This window comes from Moschus berezovskii, chromosome 12 (assembly GCF_049115385.1).
Source record: "Moschus berezovskii isolate FMDL1 chromosome 12, NW_MosBer_1.0, whole genome shotgun sequence".
NCBI lineage: Eukaryota > Metazoa > Chordata > Mammalia > Artiodactyla > Moschidae > Moschus > Moschus berezovskii.
Genome location: NC_142471.1, coordinates 53,575,814 through 53,587,982, shown reverse-complemented (window position 1 = coordinate 53,587,982; position 12,169 = coordinate 53,575,814). Strand labels below are relative to the sequence as shown.

General features: G+C 37.3%; 1 protein-coding gene across 3 annotated transcripts in view; it reads left to right on the top strand.

The window, feature by feature from the left end:
• Positions 1 to 12,169, top strand: part of PRKG1 (protein kinase cGMP-dependent 1) — a 1,472,222-nt gene that overhangs the window by 545,634 nt on the left and 914,419 nt on the right. For all 3 annotated transcript variants that reach the window (XM_055425188.2, XM_055425187.2, XM_055425186.2), the window contains exon 3: positions 3,106 to 3,219. In XM_055425188.2, the coding sequence (XP_055281163.1) occupies positions 3,106 to 3,219 (114 nt within the window). The remainder of the gene's footprint in view (positions 1 to 3,105; positions 3,220 to 12,169) is intronic.

Genomic DNA, 12,169 nt, shown 5'->3' with positions numbered 1-12,169 from the left:
AAGTCAGAGGAACCAGAGATCAAATTGCCAACATCTGCTGGATCATGGAGAAAGCAAGAGAGTTCCAGAAAAACATCTATTTCTGCTTCATTGACTATGCCAAAGCCTTTGACTGTGTGGATCACAATAAACTGTGGAACATTCTGAAAGAGATGGGAATACCAGACCACCTGACCTGCCTCTTGAGAAACCTGTATGCAGGTCAGGAAGCAACAGTTAGAACTGGACATGGAACAACAGACTGGTTCCAAATAGGAAAAGGAGTACGTCAAGGCTGTATATTGTCACCCTGTTTATTTAACTTATATGCAGAGTACATCATGAGGAACGCTGGGCTGGAAGAAGCACAAGCTGGAATCAAGATTGCTGGGAGAAATATCAATAACCTCAGATATGCAGATGACACCACCCTTATGGCAGAAAGTGAAGAGGAACTCAAAGGCCTTTTGATGAAAGTGAAAGAGGAGAGTGAAAAGGTTGGCTTGAAGCTCAACATTCAGAAAATGAAGATCATGGCATCTGGTCCCATCACTTCATGGGAAATAGATGGGGAAACAGTGGAAACAGTGTCAGACTTTAGTTTTGGGGGCTCCAAAATTACTGCGGATGCTGATTGCAGTCATGAAATTAAAAGACGCTTACTCCTTGGAAGGAAAGTTATGACCAGCCTAGATAGTGTATTAAAAAGCAGAGACATTACTTTGCCAACCAAGGTCCGTCTAGTCAAGGCTATGGTTTTTCCCGTGGTCATGTATGGATGTGAGAGTTGGACTGTGAAGAAAGCTGATTGCTGAAGAATTGATGCTTTTGAACTGTGGTGCTGGAGAAGATCTTGAGAGTCCCTTGGACTGCAAGGAAATCCAACCAGTCCATTCTAAAGGAGATCAATCCTGGGTGTTCATTGGAAGGACTAATGCTAAAGCTGAAACTCCAATACTTTGGCCACCTCATGCAACCAGTTGACTCACTGGAAAAGAGTCTGATGCTGGGAGGGATTGGGGGTAGGAGGAGACGGGGACAATAGAGAATGAGATGGCTGGATGGCATCACCGACTCGATGGACATGAGTTTGAGTGAACTCCGGGAGTTGGTGATGGACAGGGAGACCTGGCGTGCTGTGGTTCATGGGGTCGCAAAGAGTCGGACACGACTGAGCGACTGAACTGAACTGAACTGAAAGTTAATATCAAATTATAAGTATATAAAGACCTCCATACTGGGCCATTTATTGAGGGCTGTAAACCTCTGCATAAGTGTAAGTATTCTGCCTCTTTGACTTTTTCCTTATTTGTTTCCTAACATCTGTCCCCTCATAACCAAAACAACCACATACAGGCCCACCTGTTTTCCCTGCACCTGGACTCCATTTAAAACAAATCTTGTTTTTAGACACAGAGGGAAAAAGAAAGGAATGTAAATGAAGCAGGTGGCTTCAAGATGAATCTAAATACTTTAAGGGAAGTTGGTTAGGTGGGCATTGGAACCATTGAGTGTATGCAGTAAACTGTTGACTGTCTTACTCTTAATTTTCTTAAGTAACCCACTTAGTGTGTATAGTCTATACTTGGAATTCCTTTGTAAATGTATTGTTACACGTGCCTGCTCAGTTATGTCTGACTCTTTTCAACTCCATGGACTGTAGCCTGCCAGACTCCTCTCTCCAGGGAATTTTCAGGCAAGATTATTGGAGTGGATTGCCATTTCCTACTCTATTCCAATGTATAATCACTTCTGAGTTTGCTTCATGGCTGGTGTGTGTGGCACATTGTATCAGTTGTGAATTCAGCTTTATAAAGTTTTAAATATATAAGATTTCATCTCACGTATTTGCACAATTCTATGATTTCATAAATATATTATTCTTAGGTAAAACTGGGTCAATTTTTAAAAAGGAAGGAGTAAATGTAAAGCTAAAACTCCAAGAAGTTAAATATTACAGGAAGTGTTCAGATTAAAGGGGGTAATTTATGGAGACAATGTATGAAGCCCTGACATTCAGACAAACTTGGTAGCGTTAATTCTTTTCAGTCACTAGCCACTGCCAAGCATTAGGCTTCCCTTCTGTAGCCTGTGGCTAAGTAACTGGGAAGAGTAATAAAAGTTTAAGATAAAGTGTAGAATAGACTGTGTTGCCTTGTTATTTCCTCCCCCATTATATTAGGTGATGGAAGGTTTAGTGTACATAGCTTTGAATTTAAAAAAAAAATATATATATATATATATTTAAAATTTCCTTCATGAATAGCATTTCCTTACTTTCAGGCACCAATATATATCCAGTGTATGCTGTTTCCTTAGCTTTTCCTCCTTTCCCTTCTGTCGCTCAGTCGTGTCCGACTCTTTGCGACCCCGTGGACTGTAGCCTACCAGGCTTCTCCGTCCATGGGATTCTTCAGGTAAGAATACTGGAGTGGGTTACCATTTCCTTCTCCAGGGGATCTTCCCGACCCAGGGATCGAACCCGGGTCTCCCACATTGGAGGCAGACGCTTTAACTTCTGAGCCACCAGGGTGTGGAACATCAACAGTCCCAGTGTCTTTTTCTCTCAACCTTTGTATTCAGTAGTTTGGTTTCCTTACAGTCCATGTTGTAGGGCTGAGAAGCAGATAAAACAGTCTTGGCCAAGTTGGATAAGATGTTTAAAAAGAAAAGATACTGTGAGCTGCAGTTGAATAATGCCCAAGGGTCAAAGTAATTTCCCTTTGCATAATAGCTGCCTTACTCAGATGAGAATTCCCAATATGAAGTGTGCTGTAGAAGACATACTCAGTTTTTCCTTGCAAATTCAAAATGACTTTAAAATTGGAATTACTCGATTTTTCTAATATCAAATTTGGAATAATTTCACATTTTGACTTTTTTATCTCTATCCCTTTTTTTTTTTTGGTGTTTTCTTTTAGTCTCCTTTCTAATCTGATCAATGGTTAATTTAGGGAAAGATTTGCATTTCTTTCATTGCATCTTGAGGATGATTTTGTTTTAGCTGGTAACTGCTTTGTATTTTTTAAAAATGAGCCTGGCCTCCCTCTCTCATCTTAGAAAAGCAACAAATGAAATAAAGCATGAGAGAGAATCAAAATGATATGTTTTCCTTCTTCTTTTTAGATGGTAAGGTTGAAGTTACAAAAGAAGGCGTGAAACTGTGCACAATGGGTCCTGGAAAAGTGTTTGGAGAGTTGGCTATCCTTTACAACTGTACCCGGACAGCGACCGTCAAAAGTAAGGCTATTTAAAAAAAAAACAACAACAACTTTTCAGTGTCTTCTTTCCTTTGACCTGTGAAGTGTTAGTTAATATGCCTCTTGATTTTAATTTTTTAAGTTCATTAATCTAGTTTCTAATTATTGCTTTGCGATACAGTTTTTTTATCCTAAAGAGTAATTGTTAACATTGAGTTAAATTTTATTGCTGACTTATTAAAAGCATCTTTTAACCTTGAACTTATAAATTAGGGTTTATAAAATAGCACTTTATGAATTACAATTAAATAAGAGCAAGATGTTGCATTTTCTGCCTTAAAGTCTCAGAATCATATTTAAGTACATTTTATGTATCTGTCTATTTTGGGTTGCATTTCCCACATAAACTTCACTTATTCATTCAGTAGTTTAGAAAAATTAAGAAGAGAAATATCTTTCGTCTCATTCAAACCCTGAGTAAGATATCCTGAATTCTAGAATTGCGTCTGAGTATATTCTTGTCTTCAGCTGCTCATCAAGCTGTATATTATAACGTTTTTCTTTTCTACTGATTGAGCTTATTTTAAGTCAAGGAAATAAAGCAGCTTGTTTCCCTAATTTTACATGTATGTGTATATATGATTTCTCTAGCAACTTTTATTGCTTGGTAGAAGCAGCTGCAATAGTTAGAAGGAAAAGAAGTTTGTTTTAAATATTCCTTCTTCCTGAGTACAGGATGTAATGAATGTGTAACAAACAGAGCTGGAAGCCAAAGCCGACAATGGAAGGTCCAGAGCATCTTCAGGCAGAAATGTGTATTTAATATTTGAAAAGTTCTTCTGACATAATATCCTGTGAATGATTGCAATCACATTACTTTGATTAGGTTGTGTCATTAAAACAATCCTCTTGGCAAAATGACAATTAAATTGTTATTGTTAATTTTATCTGAGTGTCACTGATGATTTTTTTTTCAATTTTTATTTTTATTGGAGGCTAATTATTTTACAATATTATATTGGTTGGTTTTGCCATACATTGACATGAATCCGGCCCAGGTGTACATGAGTTCCCCCCACTGATGATTTTATACATTGCTATTTTTCCTCTCAGAAGTATGGCATATGATTGACAATATGACATTAAAACTTGGGTTGTAAAGAACTGAAGAATGCATGGCTAGCTAGAGTCATAAATTCTTACAGGTCTTGTTAGTGAATCACCTTTTTAGTCACTGAAATTGCTGTCACATCAGTGGCAATTGGGGCCCTTATAAAATCAGTCTTTCATGACATTTTGATTCTTGATGTCTGAGAACACAGAACTCTTTTGATTGATAGGCCCTGCCATGTTTTTATTTCATGTGATCATTTAATTATATGACTCAAGGAATAATGAAGTCCGATGAACCGTAACAGATTTTGCCAGAACTTAAACTCACTGAAAAAGTGTCTTATCTAGAAAAAAGAGCAGTGATGACTCCATTAGGTGAACAGATTTTGCTATCATGCTTCATTTTGATGAGAAATATATTACTTTTAGGGCAAAAATGGGCCATGATAACACCTTTAGATTAAAACAAGATTTCTCTGAATTGTGAATACTTTTTTTTTAAGGTTTTAAAATACTTAACTGATAAAAATATTTTTCATATGCTGTTCATTTAATCTAACTAAAATCTTCCAAAGGCAAACAATTGATAGTAAAATGGTGCTTAATCTTGTGAAATATTAAATTGTTATTAAAGAAATACTTTAAACTGAATAGAATATTTAAATGAATTTTATAGCTTAAGAGTTTTTTTGTAAGGTGATTGCTTGGCTTTATGAAAGTCAATTTTCTTATTAGGTTCTTATAAAATGCTGTTCATTTGTACTCGCCTCAGTTGTTCTCATGTTTGATAAATTTAAATAGACATTATGCATCTGTTCAGCAACAAGGAACTAGGTGTTGAATGCAAATAATAATCCTCACTATTATGGGGTGAGAATTTTATCCATCATTAAAGGGAATGGGCAACGGACCATGTTCTTTAATTCAGACTCAGATGTCTCGTGTGTGTGTGTTTGTGTGTGTTCATCATGCCCACTGAAGCTGTGGAGGATGCATTGAGAAGAGTCTATGGTTAATGATGTGCAAATACAGCTCTGCATTTATAGGTGCAGAGATTTTGTGCATGCCTAAGGAATGTTATCTATTAACCTCTGAATGTCATGTGAAAATTATAAGGTGTGAATAAAGGTCACTTGTCATTTAGGACCTATTGTGCCATCTTCTGTACTGTCAAGGGAGATTGTCCTAACCAACTGGAGTCTTAAACACTATTTTAAATTTAAGTTATATGCTCAAGCCGATCACTTTATAACTCTAATTAGATTCCGTTGTGAGTATTAGTTTTATAAAATGACCACAATCAGTGCTATCTTACTCTTTACGCATGATATTTTTTTAATGTCCTTATTTGGTTTTTCAGAACCACTTATTTATCAGAATTCAAAATTATGTCATCTCTTATCTATATTTTTTGTAACCATTGTTTTGCCAGTGGTGATCATTTGGAGTAACTTTCAAAATTGATTCGTCTACTTGGGTGCAGTAGTCTTTTAAGTCTGAGGAAGTTCCCCTTCCTATTTAATCGCTTGTCTAGCCACACATTTTTCCTTTTCACTTACCTGACTTTTCTCTCACTTAACTCTTTTCCCCTAATATCACTTTCTTTCATGATTGAAAATGTTGATGATCTCGCTTATCTTTCTCCCTAGATCAGCCTGAAAGCTGCCTTGGATTTTAGTGCATTTTTAATTACACAGTCATCACAAACTTTAGGTGACATTCAAAAGCTCCTCAATGTTCATGAATCTTTTCTTTTTCATGAGAATAACTTTTTGAAATTGTATCAGGCCTTGAATAAATTCCAGTGACTTCCTCTGCTAATAAATGTGACCCAAGCACCTGTGGGTTGGCTTTTCTTTTTTTAAGTAAGATATGATTATTTTTTATATTGAAGTATAATGAATGTATAACATTATATTAGCTTCAGATATACATGATTCAATATGTGAATATATTGCAAAATGATCTCCACAATCATTTCAGTTTTATTCAGTCGCTCAGTCGTGACCAACTCTTTGCAACCCCATGAATCACAGCACGCCAGGCCTCCCTGTCCATCACCAACTCCCAGAGTTCACTCAAACTCATGTCCATAGGTATAGTCAATATCCATCACCTCATGCGAAGAGTTGACTCACTGGAAAAGACTCCGATGCTGGGAAGGTTTGGGAGTGGGAAGAGAAGGGGGCGACAGAGAATGAGATGGCTGGATGGCATCACCGACTCGATGGACATGAGCTTGAGTGAACTCCGGAAGTTGGTGATGGACAGGGAGGCCTGGCTCTCTGTGATTCATGGCGTCACAAAGAGTCGGCTACAACTGAGGGACTGAAATGAACTGAACTGAATATCCATCACCATATATTGTTACAAAATTTCTTTTCTTGTGATTAGAACTTTGAGTTCTGCTTTCTCAGCAGCTTTTAAATATGCAACATAGTATTAACTCTAGTTAATATGAGTACATTATATCCCCAGGACTTATTTTAAAATTGGAAGTTGGTACCATTTGACCTCTTTCATTCATTCTACCCACCCTTCATGGCCCCATCCTCAACCTCCGGCAGCCACCAATCTGTTCTCTGTATTTGAAATCTTTTTTTTTTTTTTTAAGATTCCACATATAAGTGAGATCATAATGGTGCTTGTCTTTCTCTGTCTGACTTGTTTCACTTAGCATACTGCCCTCAGTGTTCATCCATGCTGTAGCAAATGGCAGCTTTTCCTCCTTTTTTATGACAGTAGTATTGTTTATGTGTAAACCTCATTTTCTTTGCCTATTCATCAATGGATGCACAGGTTGTTTCTGTCTTGGCTGTTGTAAATATTAGTAATGTAGATGTTAACATGTGGGTTCATATCTCTTTGGGCACTAGTGGTGTTTATTTCTTGAATATCCAGAAGTGGAATTGCTGGACCAGAGAGTACCAAGACTCTTAATTTTTTGAGAACTTCCATACTGTTCCCCATAATGGCTATACCACTTTATGTTCCCACCAAAAATGGATGAGGTTTTCCTTTTCTTCACATCCTTGCCAGCACTTGTTATTTCTTACCTGTTTGAAAACAGTCATTCTAACAGGTGAGAGGTTATATCTCACTGTGGTTTTGATTTTCATTTTCCTAATGATTAAACGATGTTGCACATCTTATCATGTGCCTTTTGGCTATCAATATGTCTTTGGGAAATGTCTATTCAAATTCTCTGGCCACTTTCTAATCAAATTGTTTGTTTTATTTGTTGATACTGAGTTGTGTGAGTTCTTTATATATTGTGAATATTCAGTTCAATTCAGTTGCTCAGTCGTAGCGGACTCTTTGTGACTCCATGAATCACAGAAAGCCAGGCCTCCCTGTCCATCACCAACTTCCAGAGTTCACTCAAACTCATGTCCATCGAGTTGGTGATGCCATCCAGCCATCTCATCCTCTCTCATCCCCTTTTCCTCCTACCCTCAATCTTTTCCAGTATCATGTCTTTTCAAATGAGTCAGCTCTTCCCATCAGGTGGCCAAAGTATTGGAGTTTCAGCCTCAGCATCAGTCCTTCCAATGAATATTCAGGACTGATTTCCGTTAGGATGGACTGGTTGCATCTCCTTGCAGTCCAAGGGACTTTAAAGAGTCTTCTCCAGTGCCACAGTTCAAAAGCATCAATTCTTTGGCGCTCAACTTTCTTTGTAGTCCAACTCTCACATCCATATGTGACTACTGGAAAAACCATAACTTTGACTAGACAGACCTTTGCTGGCAAATAATGTCTCGCTTTTTAATATGCTGCCTAGTTTGGTCATAACATTAACTCATGAGATGCATGATTTGCAAGTAATTTTGTTCCCCATTTTGAAGGTTGCCTTTTCATTTTGTTGGCTTTCTTTACTCTGCAGAAAGTTTTTAGTTTGATATAGCCACACTTACTGGTTTTTGCTTCTGGTGCCTTTGCCTTTGGTGTTAAATCCAAAGAATCATCTCCCAGACTAATTTCAAGGCATTTACCACTTACGTTTCCTTCTGGGAGTTTTATGGTTTCAAGTCTTAGTTTCATGTCTTTAATCCAAAATATGTATTTTATTAAAGCTACCAGTTGACATATGCTCTAAATTATGATTATAAGATTGTTCATAGTAATCCAGCTAAAAGAACTATGGTAGTTTGAAGCAAGCTGTTTGTTTTTCACCTGGGAAAAATCTTCTGGGATTCTTCTGAGACTAAATAAATGTATATCATTTGTTATTATGGTCATACCAGGAGGAAGATCTGATAGGACCAAGAAGAATTTTTTTTAGAGCAAAAACCATACTAATATGGGGGGCGGGTGGAAAATCCATGTTACGTTACAGAAAATCTATGCTAGTAATCTATTTTATCTTATAAAACATTGATTCTTCCTCTGAGGAATGAGAATATACAGATATATAAAAATAATATTGATAGCATCTGACAGATGCCTTGGATTATTCATGACTTGTGTGCATGTTAAGTCACTTGAGTTGTGTCTCTTTGTGACACTATGGACTGTAGCCTGCCAGGTTCCTCTGTCCAGAGGGTTCTCCAGGCAAGAATACTGGGGTGGGTTGCCATTTCCTCCTCCAGGGTATTTTCCCTACTCATGGGTCGAACCCTCATCTCTTATATCGCCTGTATTGGCAAGTGAGTTCTTTACCATTAGTGCCACCTGGGAAGCCCATTCATGCCTTAAATAATTTCAAGGTTTTTTTTAATTTTTTTAAATTGAGATATGAAAATAGTCACTTTGATTGCATATATCCAATTACAAACATCCCAGATGCCATGCATAGGAAAAAATCAGTTGTTATATTTGATTTCTATAACACCAAACAATGTTGTTTGAATTTCACATTTTTGTCTAAATATTTTAAGATTTTATCAACAAAGGAGCGTTTTACCATCCATTTTCAAATGCCATGAAGGATAGGAATTTATAATACATTCATTCAATACCCATGGCTTACTCAATTCCCATACCTAGAAGCATATCATTATCATGTTTTTCTAAGTGTCATTCCTGGTTGTGATTTCCCCTTCACTACCCTCACAGCTAAGGCAATATCAATTTACACTCACCCTGGGCCTCCTACCCTGCTTCTATGCCCAAGGTTCTCTAAAATCACAAAAATGGAGACATTACTGGAAACATAAGATGGAAAAGGCACTGATTGTACAGTGAGAGAGAGATTAAGTAGTACAGACCCTATTTGTACATTTGCATAAAACGTGCCTTATTTTTACCTGGGTTTCTCACAGCCAGTTCTCACAACTACACAGGAATTTTTTGAGGTTTGAACCTCGTGCTCTTTGCTCCAACTTCAGTTGTACATGAATTTGTATTTTTGCCTAGGTGCTGAATTGAAGCTTGTTCCTCTTACTTTGAGTGCTCCACTGAAAGTGCCCCAAACCTTAGCCAGTATATTATTCACATAATTCATTCAAAGAGACTCCAATAAAAATCCAAGACTAAAAGTTCTCTCTTTGTAGGAAAACATCTTGGTACCAGATTAGGGTGATTACCATATACAAGTTACCTGCAAAATGGCTTTGGTGGGTGTAGAAGCTCTTTTATGAATGGACTTGGGCAAAATATCTGAATAATTCTTTCTCCTTAGATTATTTATACAAGTGTTTTAAAATTCCTCAGTACTACAGTATTAACACAAAAGAACCTTAAATATCCTTACAAGAAATCTGACAAATTGGGACTTCAATAACAAATAACATCTGATTTAATGTGAATACTTTCAATTTTCCATACTTAAACCTTCCTGAGATATTTGTAAAGGGGGGAAGCTGAGCAATTAAGGTATTTCACTGTGTCAAAGATGTTTTTAAGAACAAGTTGAAAGGTTTAGATTTTCTGTTTATTTTTGTTTTTAAAATAGAGTTGAGTGTGTGCGGTAAAATGGCTTGTGTTTTCCCTTGCAGCTCTGTTTCAAACACTGCGTTATTCAACCTGACTTAAGAAAATCTGCCAACTGTCAAAACCCTAAAAAGATGAATTGGGAAAAAAAGTAAAAGGAATTTGACTATAATTTCTTGCTCAAATAACTCTATGCACTATAAATGTAATGCCTATACCTCTCAGGTCAACATATGGTGCTTTTAATTGGTAAGGAAATGCAAGGAATGAATGCCAGTTTTATTACTGATATAAAGGAATCTTAGATGAAGCTCTTGGAGTGGCTGTAAACCTTGGCAGTTTCTTAAGATGACTATATCAAGAAGTAAGCAATTACACAGCTTTTAGGAAATGCCGTTATAGTGTTCCATAAAGTGTCATTTTTATGATAACGATTTTCATGTTGTAAAAATGAACCAACATTGTCTGCCAGTACAAGCAGTTGGCATGTGTGCAGTTATTACCTGGGGTTTTAATGACCGGGAGCAACCACATACTGTCATGCTCCCCGTGCGCAGTGCAAAGGCAGAGGAGATAACTGTGTTAATGAGACAGTCTCTGTTTTATCTTCAAAAGGCAGATTGAAAAGATGCATGCTTTGCTTTCTCCCAGTCCAATGAATGCTTTATACCAAGAACCCTGAAGGAGGACACAATATCAACTTAGATGATAAAGACTAGAAATATGACCCTGATTGCAGAAAGAATAGCTCAGTAACTTCCCAGGAGTTGTCATTATTGTCACCATCCTGGATAATGAAACTTGTAGATGATTATGGCATCATCTTGAAGAAGCAGGTACATTTGTTTAGTGACTTAATTTGATAATCTTCTTCTTAGTATAATTTTCTATCACATTTGTCTCTTAAAGAATACTGTAAAAATTAGTAACATAAATCCAATAATCCCTAAGAAATAAATTTCTTTAATAAGGAAAGCAACTCACAAGGTACCAATGATGATATAACAGATGAGCATAAACAAATAGACCTGCAAAAGCTATTCTGTACATTCATTAACAGTTATTAAACTATAATCTTTTTCTTTTAGAGGCTGAAGCTGTTTTTCGAGTTTCTCTTGATGGCAACTTTTATGATTAGAATTGTTTTATGATTTATACTTAACCATTTCCAGAAAAAAAATCTAGATCTAAATTGACTAGGCCTGTCAAGTAGGCATATGTTAGCAGTGCTTCTTGGGATAAAAACAAACCCTCTCACAGTCTAAGGAAGGCACTAATCCTTAATTCCTTCTTGCATGGGTGCATGCTAAGTCGCTTCAGTCATGTCTGATTCTTTGCGACCCTGTGGACAATAATCTGCCAGGCTCCTCTGTCCATGAGATTCTTCAGGCAAGAATACTGGAGTGGGTTGCCATGCCCTCCTCCAGGGGATCTTCCTGAGCCAGGGACCAAACCTATGTCTCTTGTATCTTCTGCATTGGCAGGTGGGTTCTTTACCACTAGTACCACCTGCTGCTGCTAAGTTGCTTCAGTCATGTCTGACTCTGTGCGACCCCATAGGCAGCAGCCCACCAGGCTCTTCCGTCCCTGGGATTCTCCAGGCAAGAATACTGGAGTGGGTTGCCATTACCTTCTCCAACGCATGCATGCATGCTAAGTCGCTTTAGTCGTGGCTGACTCTATACGACCCTATGGACAGCAGCCCACCAGGCTCCTCGGTCCACAGGGGGAAGCCCCTAATTCCTTCTAAAGTTAGATAAATTACTCTTTTGTTCCATCCTTTAATTAGTCAATCATTGAATACTTTGTTTTCTATATGAAGCCAATAGTCAAGCTGTAAATAGGGTATTATTATTATTTAAGAATCATGGGTAGTTTAATAGTAAATTCTATACAATGGGCAAGGAAGGCTGATTTTTTTTTTTTTAGCAGTTTCTATAATCCTGCAGAATTGGTAATTTTCCCATAAAGACCTGCATCATAAAAGAGCTTCCACACAGAGC